This window comes from Hevea brasiliensis, chromosome 10 (genome assembly GCF_030052815.1).
Source record: "Hevea brasiliensis isolate MT/VB/25A 57/8 chromosome 10, ASM3005281v1, whole genome shotgun sequence".
Classification (NCBI taxonomy): Eukaryota; Viridiplantae; Streptophyta; class Magnoliopsida; order Malpighiales; family Euphorbiaceae; genus Hevea; species Hevea brasiliensis.
Window position 1 is genome coordinate 97497245 of NC_079502.1, and position 18571 is coordinate 97515815.

At 33.6% G+C, this 18571-nt stretch overlaps 1 protein-coding gene across 1 annotated transcript; it reads left to right on the forward strand.

The window, feature by feature from the left end:
- Nucleotides 1-11723: 11723 nt before the first annotated feature.
- On the forward strand, nucleotides 11724-12557 carry LOC131169431 (trans-resveratrol di-O-methyltransferase-like). The gene has a single exon (XM_058128659.1). The coding sequence runs from the start codon at nucleotides 11724-11726 to the stop codon at nucleotides 12555-12557; it is 834 nt and encodes a 277-aa protein (XP_057984642.1).
- Nucleotides 12558-18571: the final 6014 nt, after the last annotated feature.

Below are 18571 nucleotides of genomic sequence, written 5' to 3' on the forward strand. Positions count from 1 at the left end.
AGTTCTGCCTTTTAAGAGATTAGAGATGTAAACAGGACACTAGAAATAATTTCTAGCGTTCTTAATTCAAGAGATTGATGGCTAATCTCTTTGAATTGATGAGAGATGAAGAAGAATAGATGAAGAGCCTCAAAATGGCGTGACAAAGAAGAGGAGTGGCTGCTAGTTGTTTTTCTTTTCATAACAACACTTAAATAGCTAGGTTAACACATTAAACCCTTGCCACATGTCACCCTTTGATTAGCTCTAGGTTTAAGTGACCCAATCACATTGTGCCAAGTGTCAAACCTATATTTAATCTTGATTTTAATCATCTTACATGATTAAAAAACATTTGGCAAGCTTATGTGTAATCCCATGTGTCACCATCTCATGGTGCCACGTGTCACACTGTGAAATGACCAAAATGCCCCTGTGTCTTAATTTTGAGTTCTTAACCCAAAATAATTATTTTTTTTCTTCTTCTAATTTATATCAAATATAAATTAATTAATTAATCTCTATTAATTAATTTCTCATTAATTAAATTCATATTTAAACACTTTAAATATAAATTTAACTTATACTACACATCCAATAATCGAGATTTGGTTTCAAGTCATGCTAGGGACTTTGCAATTTAATTGCAAACCAAACCTATTTAATTAATTAATTAAACTCTTTAATTAATTAATTAAATCATATTTAAATAGGTGATAACTTGTGTATGTGTGTGACTTACTAGGCTCATCACTAATTGGCAATGAGACATGATATCAACTCTTAATATCATCAGAACTCTTTCTTACCATAAATAATTTCTCTAAATCATTTTATGAACCTCATAGACCATGGTTAACACCTAGCATAGCGTGCCATGGCCACCCAATTAGTAATAAGGTTTGCCTTAAATGAACCTATAATCATATGTTACCATGCACTAGAATCTCTCTGTTACAAAATCCCAACTCAAGCTGGAGTCATGGTTTATGTTAAACTCCATTTGCTATGAATATTATGTTCTCTTTTAATTCCAATTCTTGATTAAAAAGATTTTCTCATCAGAAACTCTTTTCTAAATAAATCTATCTGTCCTGGCCAGGAACTTGAAACATCAAGAACAATCAAATGAACATAGGATTTTATCTCTATTTACTTAGAGGAACATATTCCATCTTGATCAACACCTACCTCCATATATAACTAGTAGGAGCCAACAGATGCCCATATACCCATACACAGTACAAGTATGAAAGCAGTATCAAACTCAAACTACCTATATACAAGATAACTGTGCTATCTCAGGTCTAAAGATTATATGCACTGATATGATTTATGACAAAACATTGACAAGAGTAAACTCCATGTGCTTGTCATAAGTGTCATTGGTTCGGCCTACTTATCATTTATAAGTGCCTATCATGTTTGTTATATGGCATGAGACTCACCATTCCATCTTATTTATATCTCATATAAATAACTTGGGAACAAACATGAATACAATCTTTCTGGATAAGTCATGTCCTTATTATGAAGTATCCTAGATTGTGAACCTATTTATGATACTTTGTGCTAGAAATATTGTCGCTCATATTCTTAACAACTTAAGAATAATATTTCTAACAAAATATCAATGGACCTTTTCTATTACACATAAATATATTATGTAAACGGAAAAGTGGAAATGCCTTTTATTAATAAAAATATGTACAAGATACATACTAAATGATATGCTCTAGGGCATACTACTAACAAAAACCAAGAAAAAAAATTGCTGGAAAGGCTATGGTGACATCCATGGAGGATACCCAGCTGAATGTGGAAGAAAAATTACAGCCGCAACCCATAGCAAATGTTGCTTACCCAGGTATTGTTGGAACAACAAATGTGTTTTCTGCGATTTCTAAAAATAGTACTTGGATTATTGATACAGGTGCATCCGATCATATGACCAAAGACTCTAGCCAAATACAATTTATTCGTCCATGTCACCAATCAGTTATCTCTACAGCTAATGGTAGCACTTCTCCTATTACTGGAGAAGGATCTGTCAAATTGTCTAGTACTCTCACACTAGATACAGTCCTTATTGTTCCATCTCTTGAATATAATCTTTTATCTGTTAGTCAAATCACCTCCACTCTTGCTTGTACTGTAACCTTTTGGCCCCTTTTTTGTGTTTTTCAGGACATTCTGACTTGGAAGATTCTTGGTTATGGTGTTAAATGGGGCAAACTTTATTACTTGGAACTTACAAAGAATGAAGGATAGAAATTTAGTCATACGTACCAAACTAGTAGTGAAGAAAATGCTCGAGCAATTATATGGTTATGGCACCGAAGATTGGGACATCTTTATTTTAGTTATCTCAAAAAATTAAAACCGCATCTTTTTATAGATTTAAGTGTTTCGAATTTTCATTGTGATATTTGTGAAATGGCTAAAGGTCATCGTGTTCCTTATTTACCAAGTTCAAATAAAAGTTCAAAACCTTTTGAGGTTATACACTCTGATGTTTGTGGTCCTGCAAAAATTCCTTCTATATCTAAAGCTGGTTATTTTGTTACATTCATTGATGAATGCACTAGAATGACGTGGGTATCTCTACTTTAAAAAAAGAATGATGTTTGTAAAGCATTTCAGGAATTTCATAGCATGGCAGACACTCAATATCAGAAGCAGATTCATGTTTGGCAAACTGACAATGGGATGGAAATTTTAGATGCATCGCTCGGATGATTTCTATGTGACCGTGGGATACGACACCAGACTTCTTGCACATATACTCCACAACAAAATGGTTTAGCAGAGAGAAAGAATAGACAAATAATGGAGGTGGTTCGTGCCTCACTTTTTGGCATGAATATGCCACGATTCTATTGGGGAGAAGCTGTGAAATCTGCCACATATCTGATCAATTGGAAACCTTCATGAGTGATAGATTTTCAAACTCCTTAACAAAAGATGCAATCATTGTGTTCTGTTACTCATCTTCTGAACCTTGAACCTAGGGTCTTTGGTTGTACAATATATGTTCACATTCCCAAAACTTTAAGAAATAAACTTGATCCATGTGAAAAAAGGTGTACAGGTTGGCTATTCTGAATTTCAGAAAGGATATAGGTGCTATGATCCTCAAACTCTGAGATTACATGTGGCCTTGGATGGCTCTTTTCATGAATTTGAACCATACTATTCAGGGGGAGTTGCTACACATCCTCTTCAGGGGGAGAGTTCTAGTAAAGAGAATGTGTTACAAGAAGGAGGAGTGGAATTCTTCCAACTAGAAGAAATAAATGAACAGTTTGGTATTCCTGAAATTGAGAATGAAGTGTCAGTTCCAGCGTCAATTCCTTTAGAAGTTGGACTTGAATCAATGTCAGTTCCAGTGTCAGTTCCTTTAGAAGTTGGACCTGAATCACAAGTAGTTCCTTTAGAAGACAGGTCTGAATCACCAATGCTCGCAGAGTTACCCGTAATAACACCATTAACTGAAGAATCAACTCAGAATGTCCAGAATGCCTTTCATCAGGTAATCTCAAGTTCTGTTTCTGATGAGTCTCATGAAACTAATGCTTCTCTTGAAAATATGAACCCAAGATACTCACAAAGACTAAATAAAGGTGTTCCAAAGAAACAATATGAACCCGATCCTAAAGCCAAGGTTAAATACCCAATTAATAACTACGTCTCTTCCCATAGATTGTCTAAATCATATGCACTTACTATTAATCAATTATCCAAGGTATCTATTCCTAGAAATATGCAGGATGCATTAGCAGATCCAAGATGGACAAAGGCAATGAATGAAGAAATGGAGGCCTTGCAAAAGAACTATACTTGGGATCTTATTCCATTACCCAAGGGAACTAAGACGATTGGATGTAGATGGGTGTTCACGGTCAAAATTAAGGCTGATGGAAGCATTAACAGATATAAAGCACGGTTAATTGCAAAGGGATATACACAAAAGTACGATATGGACTACCAGGAGACCTTTGCACCAGTAGCAAAGCTCAACACAATTCGCATTCTCATTTCTATAGCTGCAAATTGAGATTGGCCTCTATAACAATTTGATGTTAAAAATGCATTTCTGAATGGAGATTTAGAGGAGGAGGTCTACATGGTGCTGCCACCAAGAGTCAAACACAATTCTCTTTGCAAAAATGCAGTTTTCAAATTGAAGAAATCATTGTACGAGCTTAAGTAGTCACCTAGAGCTTGGTTCGGGAGGTTCTCATCTGCAATGAAAAATTTTGGTTATAAGCAGAGTAATTCAGATCATACTTTGTTTATAAAACACAAAGAAGGGAAGGTAATAGCTTTAATTGTGTATGTTGACGATATGATTTTAACAGGAGATGATCCCAATGAAATGAAGATGTTACAGGAATATTTGGCTACTGAATTTGAAATGAAAGATCTTGGGCAACTGAAATATTTCTTGGGAATTGAAATTGCAAGATCAAAACAAGGAATTTTTCTTTCACAGTGAAAATATGTGCTCGATCTTTTGACTGAAACTGGAATGCTTGCTTGCAAACCGGAGGAAACGCCCATGGAAATGAATCCTAAACTTGGCATTTTTCCAAATCAAGTTCCTACAGACATAAGGCGCTATCAACGATTGGTTGGGAGATTAATTTATTTGTCACATACGAGACCGGACATAGCCTATGCAGTGAGCGTTGTAAGTTAATTCATGCATGCACCAAGTGAATAACACATGAATGCAGTCTACCGAATTTTAAGATACTTGAAGGGCGCCCCAGACAAAGGTCTATTGTTCGCAAAGAATAATGTTTCCAACATTGAAGGCTACACAGACGCTGATTGGGCGGGCGATCAAACAACCAGAAGATCCACATCTGGTTACTTTACCTTCGTAGAAGGCAACCTTGTAACTTGGAAAAGTAAAAGGCAGAAGGTTGTGGCACGGTCAAGTGCAGAAGCGAAATACCGAGGCATGGCTCATGGTGTATGTGAATTATTATGGATCAGAAGTGTTCTTAAAGATTTGGGAATTGAATACACAACACCTATGAATCTTTACAGTGAGAATAAGGCTGCCATTGAGATTGCTCAGAATCCTGTTCAACATGATCACACTAAACACGTTGAAGTTGATAGTCACTTTATCAAGGAAAAATTAGATTAGAAGATTGTACACTTTCCTTTTGTCAAGTCAGAAAATCAGATAGCTGATATACTCACCAAAGCTGTTCCAGGATTTTTCATGATATGATTGACAAGTTGGGCATGATAGATATCTATGCTCCAACTTGAGGGGGAGTGTTGGCATAGTTGACTACTTGCTGTAATTTCCATATTAGTTTCACAATTATAGGAGATTGATCTAATTTGATTTCTTAATTATAGGAGTTTGATTAGGTGAGCTGATTAGGTGACAGATATTGTATAGATGTATATTTAGTTTCTTAGAATAGTGTTATTTCCTTTTCTTTTATGATGTAGTAGTATCTATATATTGACACCAATCCTAGAGAAGAAAATACAACCTGAATTATTTTCGAGAATTCTATTGTTTACAGGATATCTTGCTAAAGTTGGAATAGTTAAACTACATTAGCCACTGTAACATGTTCTTAACAACATAATCCTTTTTCCCTCACATTTTTTTTTACTGATTAACTGTCTTTTTCCGTTACCAAACCTGTGGAAAAATTTTAATAAGGTAATTTTTTTTTATTTTATAATTCATATTTCATTATTATCTTGTTATGAGATTTTCTATACTGAAAATTATAAAAACTTCATTTAAAAATTAAATGAGAAATTATTTATAAAATAATTCTTTGATTAGATATATATGAAGAAATATATTTTTAATAACTTGAACAAAAAATAACAATTTATCAAAAATAATGGTAAATTTAAGATTATAATAAGAATTTATTATTTTATAAAATTATTTTTTACTTGATTATTATTATATATTAAAAATTTACACATTATTATAGTTTTTTAATAAATAATTTATTATTACATATAATTTTTTTGTCTGTATTAAGAAAAATTCTTAATATAATTTGTAAGCAGCTTGACCACTTGCAAAGACTTGTTTAAACAAAAGTCTTTAATAATTTGTATTAAATCCGACCAACCTGCGAACCTGTGGCTGCAAAGCACAAACACGATTTGCCCTAGGATATCGATCCTCGATTAAAATATTATTTTACTTTAAAAATACATTATACTTTTCTAACTACAATTTAATAATCTATAAAACCTAATTGTTATAAAATTAAAAAAATTAAATCGAAAAACTCGTTCTGCTCCGGTTTTTTTTTTTTTTAAATCTTATAAAATCCAAACTTTCCAATTTGTAAAACTGTATTGAAATAGTGAGTGTAGTAATGAATCATTATCTTTAAGATATTAATTAATTTCACTAAATTACTGCAAGATTATGATAACATACCTTCAAAATATAATAAAGTTTGAAATCTGTAGACAATAACTTCTAAAAATTTTCTTTAAAAACTCTTTATACGAATTGAATTTAGAGAGACTAAAAGAGAAGAAGAAGAAAAAAATAAAAATAGTATATATTTATAGATGATGAAAAGTCATAGTATCTATTATAGACAAACATATCTATCTATTTCTAACATATATGACTATTTATTTAAATCGATATATTATCTAATAGATGTGATTATATTCATCCATTGAAAAGTATTTCTTCTAATAGTTATTATAACTGTTTGTGAGCAATAGGTATATTTATTTATTTATTAACAGACATACCTACTAATTAACAAACACATCTATTCATAATTTACGTACAAAAATTAAAATAAGATAATTATTTTCTTTCGCATACATACATGTCAAAGTGTCATAATAGAATAATACATATTTATTTAAATATATATAATTCTATTTATATTTTTCATTTTTTATGGTAGGATTGAATTTAAAATTAAATTGAAATTAATATTATTAAATTTAATATCAAAATCAATTAATAATAGAGTCTAAATTAATTAGATTGAAATTGTTAATTCAGTGGATCATCATTCTAGATCTCTTAAACCTATGACTTTGGATTGATATGTTATAAAGAGTTAAACTTGTGCTTTTACTAACAGTTTAAATTTTTAATATAAGCATTCAATTCTATAAAAATTAAAACTTTATAAGATTAGATTTATTCTCTCTCCTTTTAATTTTAAAATTGAGAGACAAAAATTAATAGTGGGATTCAGTTTAATTTACTTTTATTAAAAAAAATTAATATTATATTATATAAAAGATGAAATAATTAAACTCAGTTTTAAAGTGACGAAAATCAAAATTACAAATTCAAAATAATATTTAAACCAAACTCATTGGGTCCAATTTTAAAAATAAATTCGCCATGACCAAAGCTAATTACGTTTGCATTGACACAATCTAAATTGTATCTATTGGATTAAAATCAATAATTTATAAAATAAAATAAACAATGCATGAAATAATTAAAAATTGTATTATATTTATACAATATGATTAAAAAAATCCCACCGCCTGCGAGCCGACGGCTGCACAGCATAACACCAATTAGAGCATAATTGTACTAATTCTTTTTAATTTTCACTAAACTATTAATAATCTAATTTTGGGCGGTTGGAGGCCAAAATAAAATACTACAAGAAGTTAAATCAAATATTGACAAAAGTATAGAGGTTAAAATAAAAATATATAATATTAAGAGATTAAAATTAAATAATATAAAAATTATAAACAAAATTTACAAAAAAGTGTAAAGTTGAAAAAAAATATAAAAATATTAGAGGAAAAATAGTAATTTAAAAAAATAAAATTTATAAATAAAATTTTTATTTTAAAAATTTTGGAAGCAAATAATAATTTTTTCAAAAAACACATGAAAGTTTACAGGTAAAAATTGGTTGTTAATTATAGTAAAAAAGATTATAATAATTATAGTAAAGATGCCGTGTTATGGGATGCAAATGGGCAGTTTCTTCGAGGGCTGTCGGCGTTCAGGGATGGTTGCTTATCGCTGCTCATAGTTAAACTACCTTATTCTATGCAAGTCCCGTTATTTGGTCTAAGCATTCGAATTTTCTTTGTAGTACTCGTAATTCTAATTTTATACCGAATTTTTATGGTATGCTAATATGGATTTAACTCAACTCAACTCAACTCAACTAAGCATTTATCCCAAAAATTTGGGATCGGCTATATGAATTCGCTTTCTCCACTCTAAACAATTTTGGGATAAATCTTCAGAAATGTGTAATGCTTCTAGGTTATGTTGTACTACTATCCTCCAAGTCAATTTAGGTCTATCCCTTTTTTTCTTTCTATCCTCTAACCTAATGTACTCTACTTGTCTAACTAGAGCCTCCGTATGTTTACGCTTCACATGACCAAACCATCTCAATCTCCCTTCTCTCAACTTATTTTCAATTAGCACCACTCCTACATTTTCTCTAATACTCTCATTACGGACTTTGTATGGCCACTCATCCACCTTAACATTCTCATCTCTGCAACTCTTATCTTAGACGCATACGACTTTTTCAGTGCCCAACACTCACTACCATATAACATAGCCGGTTGTATGGCTGTATAGTAAAATTTTCATTTCAACTTATTGGGAATCTTGCAATCACATAAAACTCCCGCGGCACGTCTCCACTTCAACCATTCGGCTTTAATCCTATGACTAACATCCTCCTCACATCCCCCATCTACTTGAAGGACTGAGCCTAGATATTTAAAGTGATTACTTTGGGATAGTACTACTCCATTCAAACTAACTCTTTCTCTATCACCAGTTTGGCCTTCATTGAACTTGCAATGCATGTATTCTGTCTTCGTTCTACTTAACTTAAAATCCTTTGACTCCAGAGTATCTCTCAAAAGCTCTAGCTTTCTATTGACTCCTTCTCGCGTCTCATCTATTAGAACAATATTATCCGCAAACATCATGCACCAAGAAATACTCTCTTGTATATGTTTCGTCGATTCATCTAAAACAAATGTAAAAAGGTAAGGGTTTATGGCTGATCCTTGGTGTAATCCAATTGAGATCAGAAAATCTCTTGTGTCCCCTCTCACTGTGCGCACAATAGTAGTTGCTTCTTCACACATATCTTTCAACACTTGTATGTACCTAATAGATACTCTCTTTTATTCTAACACATTCCATAAGACATCTCTTGGAACAGTATCATAAGCCTTCTCCAAATCAATAAAAACCATGTGTAGATCTTTCTTCACATCTCTATATTTCTCCATCAAACTTCTAATGAGAAAGATCGCTTCCATAGTTGAACGACCGGGCATGAAACCAAATTGATTGAGAGAGATAGAAGTATCATGACGTAGTCGATGCTCCACAACTCTCTCCCACAACTTCATAGTATAGCTCATGAGTTTAATTTTCCTATAGTTTGAGCAACTCTGTATGTCTCCCTTATTTTTAAAAATAGGTACTAAAATACTCCTCCTCCATTCATCAGGCATTTTCCTTGAGTTTAGAATCTTATTAAATAATTTAGTTAACCATGCTACTCCCATATCTCCCAAACACTTCCACACTTCAATTGGTATTTCATCGGGTCCATAGGCTTTACCCACTTTCATTCTCTTAAGTGCTTCCTTCACTTTTAAACATCTAATCTTTCTAGTATAATTCACATTCTTTTCTATTGTTCTATAGTCTATATTCTCGCTATTACCATTTTGACTATTATTAAAGAGATCATTAAAATAATTTCTCTATCTTTCTTTAATGTCCTCATCTTTCACCAACATTTTTCCTTCTTTATCCTTAACGCACCTAACTTGATTGAGATCTTGACATTTCCTTTCTCTCCTCCTTGCTAATCTATAAATATCTTTCTCCCCTTTTTTAGTTTCAAGTTTCTCATATAACTTTTCAAAGGCCTGCTCTCTTGCTTAACTAACCGCCTTTTTTGCCTCTTTTTTTGCTATCTTGTACTGTTCATATGCCTCATTATCATCACACTTAGGTAATTTCTTATACCATTCCCTCTTTCTTTTCACTGCCTTTTGTACTTCCTCATTCCACCACCATCTCTCTTTTGAGGGTGGTCCATGTCCTTTAGACTCTCAAAGTACTTTTCTAGATACTTCTCTAATCTTTGATGCCATCTGTATCCACATATCATTGGCCTCCATATCCAGCTTCCATACTTCAGACTCGAGAAGCTCATTTTTTAATTTCACTTGCTTTACTCCTTTGAACTCCCACCACTTTGTTCGAGCTATACTATTTCTTCTGACCTTACTTGAATTGTTTCTAAACTTGACATCCAAGACCACTAACCGATGTTGACTTGTTAAAGCCTCTCTTGGAATGACCTTGCAATCCTTGCATAAAGCTCTATTTGTCTTCCTGGTTAAGAGGAAGTCGATTTGGCTTCTATGTTGCCCACTTTTGAAAGTCACTAAATGTGACTCTCTTTTTATAAAATTGGTGTTTGCTAGTATTAGATCGTATGCCATAGCAAAATCCAGGATGTTTTTTCCCTCCTCATTTCGACTGCCAAAATCAAAACCTCCATGAACATTCTCATAACCTTGTCTATCACTTCCTACATGTCCATTCAAATCTCCACCAATGAAAACATTCTCTTCATTTGGTATGCTTTGCATTAAATCATCCATATCTTCCCAAAACCTTTATTCACTCTCACTGTCTAGTCCTATTTGTGGGGCATAAGCACTAACTATATTTATTGTTTCTCCTTCTAGTACTAGCTTTACTAATATAATTCTATCTCCTACTCTTTTCACAGCTATTATTGCGTCTTTCAATGTCCTGTCTATGATTATGCCCACTCCGTTTTTGTTTCTCTCTTTTCCGATAAACCACAGTTTGTACCCTGAATTATCCACTTCCTTACTTTTCTCTCCTACCCATTTAGGCTCCTGAATGCAAGCAATATTCACCCTTCTCCTTTCCAAGGTATCCATAAGCTCCATTAATTTTCCTGTAAGTGATCCAACATTCCAAGTACCAACCCTGATCCTCCTCCTATCCTGTTCCTTCCTAATTGGTCTCCTTCTATGATATCTTCTATTGTTTTCTATGTCTATCTTGTGTTCTATTCCACTATCTGTTCTACTATCTGTCCTATGGACTAACTTCTTTACCTATTTTCAGGTCTTTTTCACCCTAACCACCAACGCATCACGTTCACTTAACAATGCAAAAAGCGATAACAAGTACATTTTTATTTGTAAATTCCATGGCTCTGTGTACAGCTCAACGTGAATAACATGTAATATAAAATAAAATATTTATTTTGGTCAATATATAATATATAATATATAATATTTAAAATATTTATGAACACAGCATCTCTCCCGTGTTTTGTCGATGTGGGATTTGCCTAGGGTGTTACAATCCACCCCCCTTATGGGACTCAGCGTCCTCGCTGAGGTTTGCCCCACCATCGTTCAAGGTTGCACGCGGAGCGGCTCTGATACCACAAATGTAACGGCCCGGCCCACTAGTGATATTGTCCGCTCTGGGCCGACGCCCTCACGGTTTTAAAACGCATCAATAGGGGGTTACGAACCTCCATCTTATGAACCCAGCATCTCTCCCGTGTTTTGTCGATGTGGGATTTGCCTAGGGTGTTACAATCCACCCATCAGCACTCTATATATTGTTCTTAGTATTGCATCAACCATACCAAATTATCATACACACTTCCTCAAGAAAGCCTAAAAAAATGGTTAATTTGGCTGATGCAAATCATGATGTTGAGCTTCTTCAAGCTCAAGCTCATGTATGGAGCCACATCTTTAACTTCATCAACTCGATGTCCCTTAAATGTGCAATTCAATTAGGAATCCCAGATGTGATCCACAACCATGGTAAACCCATTACCCTTTCCCAGCTTATTTCTTCTTTACCTGTCCACCCAGCCAAATCTCGCTGTATACCTCGCCTGATGCACCTTTTGGTTCACTCTGATTTCTTTGCTCAAGCAAAAATCAGTGAAGATGATGATCAAGAAGAAGGGTATGTTCTCACCAGTGCATCTCAGCTCCTCCTCAAGGACAACCCCTTGAGTGTCACACCGTTCTTGATGGCCATGCTTGATTCTATTTTAACAAGACCATGGCATTATGTGAGCACTTGGTTCCTAAACGATGATCCTACCCCATTTAATACAGCTCATGGGAGGACACTTTGGGAGTATGCTGGACATGAACCCAAGCTCAACGATTTCTTTAATGAAGTAATGGCTAGTGATGCTAGGCTCGTTATGCATGTGCTGATCAATGAGTGTGAGGGAGCATTTGAGGGGCTGAAGTCATTGGTTGATGTTGGGGGTGGAACAGGAACCATGGCTAAAGCCATAGCTAAAGCATTCCCTCAGTTGGATTTCATTGTGTTTGATCTCCCACATGTGGTGGCTGGTCTGCAAGGCACTGATAACTTGAAGTATGTTGGAGGCAATATGTTTGAGGAGATTCCTCCTTTCGATGCAATTTTACTGACTGTAAGTCTTACTATTCTCTCTGATTTCCATTCCCTGTATACTGTAGCTACCACTTAATTTCTTGGGGATTGTTAGAATATTTTATATTATTCCTATTTCTTGGGGATTGTTAGAATATATTAGATTATTCTTGAGAAAAGAGAAGCTGCGGTGATCCTGTAGCTGCCCATATCTCACCAGTAAATAATTGGCTAAATCTGATCATTAGTCTAATTGGTTAAAAGTTCAGTTTGAAGATTCTTCTAGAGAAGTTCAATTCTACAGTAGTTTGAAGCTCAAATTTTTAACCCAATTTTAATGGGGCAAGCCCAACCTGCGAACTTAAATAATCTACTATTTGATCTAAAATGTGACGCCCCTTACCCGTCTATTGTATAACCGAGCAAGAAGTGCCACATTCGATGCCGGAGCACCCTATCTTGTCTTGTCATGTCTATTGTAAATTTAAATGTCATTTAAATCAGGTAATTTATGTGTATAATTTTTTTTTATATCTTATTTCTGTGGAGACCCGGACAGAGCCTCCCCTGTTTTATTAGCATCTGGCGAGTTTCCACTAATCACCTGTTAACATGTCCATATTCATTTCACACATTTCCCTATCATATTCTCTTTTATCATATCATTCACAACTATTTATGAGATCTCAAAATGAAGTATCATTTATTGCATTCATATGGAAATTCATAGATAATAAATTACAAGTTTTCATTTCAATCTCAAGTTTAATTACAAGTCCAAAATGACATACATCATGACTAAACATAATGAACTAAAATACTAGTCTATACATGGGCCCTACCAAAATACAAAAGACTGGTGAGGTGACTCTGGTCGGTGGCAGATCTAGTCGGAACTCTATCTGAACACTACTGTGGCGGCTGCTAATCTTCAGTACCTACGCGATGGAAAATCAATGCGCTAATTATAACGCTTAGTGGTGCATAATTTATAATAACAATAATTAAACAATTGAATTAATATCTGTAAATCGTGATTTCTGGGTCTTTTACATTTTTATTGCTCTTTGGAAATAATTAATATTATCGGGATATTTTATGATTACTTATTGTATTTTAAGTCTTAATTAATTTTTATCAGTGCCCAAGAAACCTATAACAAATTATAAAAGTTGGATGCACGGGTGTATACTGGTTAGACAGCCATATGTCTGTCCAGCATACGTCTGTTAGGCATGAGGCTAGCTGTCGGGCACGAGACCCACTGTCAGGCTTGTAAAGCCAGAAATAAAGTAGGCATAATGGCCAGTAAGTAGGCATATAGCCTGTAGAACAATCATACCAGACATATATTATCAGTTCATGATTTTTTCGGTAGACAGTACTTCTATCTGTAGTCCCTAATTGGTATACTAATTTATCCAAACTAAATAAATAAGTCTAGGTATTCTATGGGCAATTAAACATTTTTAATTATTTTAGCACTATTCACTGTTACTATTTTCTGGTACTGTTCAGTGGTACCATTAATTTCACATTAATAGGACATTAGTCCCAATTTACATATTCATATCATTTTTAATATTTAATTAGCCTTATGAGTATTTTAATCACCATGTATAACATTTTTCCCATGAACCTTTCTTTAGGTTCATTTTGATGTGTTATATTTATCTAGGAATTTGACTAGGTTAGGATGTCTATTTGGTCACACTTCCTTCATAACAAATGCTCCTCTATGTTTAAAATTTTGACCAGTCATTTGATCATTTTATGGTCATTTTTAGACTTAGGTTCCTTCACAAGATATGTTCCTCTATGTCTTAGGGACTCCCAAGTACAATTTGATAATTTTTCAAGCTTAGTATAGTGAGTTATGGTCAATGTATTGACCTGGACTCTTAATCCTATAAAGGTAATAGTCAAACTTTAGGGCAATATGTTTGACCCTCTTTTTAGGGTTTTTACACTTAGAATTTGGCAAAGGTATCTAAATCAATTTTGTAGCCTTATCATGTTTCCAGATCATATTGGCACATCTAAAATGGAATTTCCTAGTGGGAGTTATGGCCAAATGAACACACGGGTATCAAATGGCATTCTGGGTTCAACTTAGCATTTTCCAGATTTCAATTCCTAACTTTGGCTAATATTTTCCCTAGGATGCAATGGTTTCTAGAGCTTGGTCAAAACATAAAAATTGTTGTGCTATATCTTATAAAACTTTTGGCACTAGTTTCACTCAATTTGCAGCTTTGGAGACCAAGTTATGACATTTTTGCCAAAACTGGTCAAGCATACCAAAGGAACAGTATTTTGGACAATTTCTGGGTTGCAATTTTAGTGACCCAACTTATGCTAACAATTTGACTTGGTTAAAGGCAAAACTGGGTTAAGTGGTCTTCATGAAAAGTGTAGCCCTATGTCTAAGCTTTTCATTCATGTAAATTTTAGGTCATTTGGACTAGTATAGAGAGAGTTATGACCAAATGAACACGTAGTGTTCATAATATTCATTTGGTCATTTTCTGGGTTTCAGTGTTTGGTCATTCGGGTTTGGGCAGAGAATTGGTCATGATTTTGGCAAAATTTGGGCATGGTGTCTACATGAAAAATGGGCTATTTTGAGTCCATTTTCACCTCCAATTGGCCTCATACTAATTGGAGTCACACATTTTCAGTTATGGTTCAGAAAGTTGGACTGGACTCATTGAGTCCCAAGCTGCAGAAAATTAAACACTCCCAATATCAATTTCCTCCAACTCCCTTACTTCACTTTGACATTCATAGCACCTCTATTTATCATCAACACATCTCAACAATCCCAATTGCAAGGTATAATACAAAAGTGCCAAAGTTAGGTCAAACCCTAACTCACAAATTTCAATCTCATGAAATTTAAATGCAAATCAATTCCAACATATAATACCTTGTTAGTTCACTTCCCTAACCTAATTTAAACCAACAAAAACCATCAATTTCATGTCTCCCCTAGGGCTACCGAAAAATCAAAGATTTTTCCCTCAAGGTTTACTTTTTAATTTCATGAAATTTATCCTTAGCTAAACATGCCTTTCATGTTTAATGAAGAAGGAAAGATGGATTAGAGCACTAACCTTACTTGAGCTTCCCAAACCTTAACTTTTTTGCTTCTTATGGGTATCTATGGCTTCCTTATGGAGTGGAGAGTATTTTTTGTGAAGGGTGCTAAAGGTTTTGATGGGTAAATGGAGGAAGATTCAAGCTTGAAGCTTGGAAAAAAAAATGGAGGAAGAGGGAACAATGGTGGGCGGCATACAAGGGAGAGAGAAGAAGAAGAAGAAGTGAGTTGGTGGCTTTTGTCATCTTATGAGTATTTATATATTTTCTATAATTATTGTACTTTATTGTTTTTAAATTTCATAAGTCTATTTCCTTTCTTTTCTTTTCTTTTCTTTTCTTTTCTTTTCTTCTTCTTTCTTTTCTCATTTTCCAAGTTCAAATTCATAAATTTAATTTATGTTAATTATTTTATTTCCTAATTTTAATTTGACATTTAGGTCAAAATTCACCTCTAGGGGTGAAATGACCAAAATGCCCTTCATGGTGCTCATCGGTTATTTTTATTATTTTATACCAATTAATAAATTCTTTAAATGTTATTTTATTTCTCAAAATTTTTCCTATATTTTTTAATATTTATTTCATTAATTTATGCCTCCTCACTATAGTTTAAGTGTAGTTCCAGACATCCTGACTGTCCGAACAGACATTAGTCGTCGGAACAGTAAAATGTACGGACTACTTACGGTGAGGGTGATGCGTCCCTACCGCAAGTGCACGGGTCGTACAAGTAGTATAGAAAAGATATCGATCCCACGAGGAGTTGTGTTAATGATTGAATTTTTGATATAAAAAGTTGAGTAAATTGAAATATTTTTGAAATTAAAGTAACGAATTGATGGGTATTGAGAATGTGAAATCTATGTATGCAAAATTAGTAATCTATTCAACAATGTATTAATTAAACTAAAATTGCATCAAATTGAAATAAGCAGTTCAAGTATGGCAATATTCAAAATGGCAAGTAATTAAATTCGATTAGAAATTAACAATGGTAAAAAGGCGATTCCGGAGTTCGGGATTTCATATTCTAGCTATTTTGGGATTTTAAATTGGTTATCCAATCTTGTGAAACTAATGGGTTTCAAGGAGATTAATTCTTAAATCCTTTGAATTCCCTTTCGAGTGAGACAAAGAGTGCCTTAATCAATCTAATCCTACTTTCGTGGACTTAGAGTTAATTAAGACCCATTAAGTTCTTTAATTAATCTGTGAATCCTCTTAATCCTTAGCCTATTTCTAGGTCTAAGTTAATTAAGTCCAATTTCTTGATTATCTATCACAGGGTCTTCTCCTTTCGGTGCTTCAACCATGGATTAAGAACATCACTTAATGGGATCCTACACTAAGCATGTCATTAAGCACACAAGAAATGAATAAAACTCATTAAGACCACAAAATATGGATTACCCAATCAAAATCCACAAAATATCTCAAATATTACAACCCTTACTCCAGAATCAAAAGTAAACTACTCACTATCCATAATGCTTACAAGATATTATGAGTTTATAAGGAAATAAAGCTTTAATCTAAGCTAAGAAATAAGAAATTAAACACTAGAAATGTAGAAAAATGTAAGGGAAGAAAGAAATCTGCAAATCTTGGTTGAAAATGGTGTGGAAGGTGAAAGTGACTCCTCAAATTCTGCTCTCTTCTCCTTTCCTTTTCTGCTCCTTTTTTTGTCTCCCCTTTAAAATGGGAAAATGGGACTATTTATAGTATTTTCTGACATGGAGCCCTAAAATGGTATGTTCTAGGAGGAATTATCTGAGGGAATCTTCTGCCAGCTCATTAATGAACTCTATATGGGACTGCATAAGTGGACTGCATAAGTTATGCAGTCCCTTATGCGATTTTAACGATCTGGTTCACTTATGCGAAACTGCATGACTTGGTGCATAGGCTATGCAAAGTTCCGTGAAGGTGCATAAGGGAGGCGTGAATGTGCATAAGCTATGCAGTCTCCTTATGCACATTTCGGTTGGTTCTGGAACAGTGATTTTTCTCCTTATGCAGATCTGCATAGCTTATGCGGCAAGTTATGCACGATTTGGTCAATGCATATTTCAGCTTGAAAACTTATTTTTGACATCTTTGGCTATAGAAGTCATTCCTCAATGGCAAAATTTCTCTTCAGTCCTTCAAAAACACCATTTTTCCTACAAAATAAAGTAAAAATTACAAATTAATCCAAAATTGACAATTATGAAAAACTAACTAAATAACTAATGAAATTAGCTAAAAGTGACTAATAATCAAATAAAATGGCTATGAAATTAAACCTAAATGATTATGCAAAATGTATGCATCAAATACCCCCAAACTCAAGCTTTTGCTTGTCCTCAAGCAAACTTTAAAATGTAATGCAAAATTTTTAGGGGTGCCTTATCCAAAGAGCTATGAAAATTACCTATTAAAGTAACTAAACACACCTTTAGCCATACCAACAATCCATATACCCATCCTTCAAAATGTAAGGAATTTAATGCTTATCCAAGCTTTCACCGCTTAGCCATCAAGTCAATTATCATTCAAAATCCCCAAACCAACCAATCAAAAGAGAGAGTCATGCTCAAAAGGAATTCTAAGACAATCAATAGTCAAAGTATCTCTATATAGAATGATGGAATTAAATGAATGAATGGATAATTTCCCAATCTCATAGGCAAACTCCCTATTCCTATCTCCACTAATGTAGCAAATACTATCAAGAGATCAAAGGTCTTTTTAGGGATGTAATGGGGACATGGGGTTCAAAATGAGGCTAAGAAGAAAGATGGGTAAAAAGTATTCAAAGCATGAGAATATTTTCAATTTTGAAACATAAGGTACACTTTATTATATCTTTTTCTCTTTTTTTTTATAAGAGAAAGAAATACACAATGAGGATTGTCAAGTGCTAGCATATTTTACAAAACACATAAAATGGAGGGACATTTTGATACTTTAGACTTGTATTTTGCATTTTCTTTTGATGCTTGTCCCTAAAATTTGCCACCCCCAAAC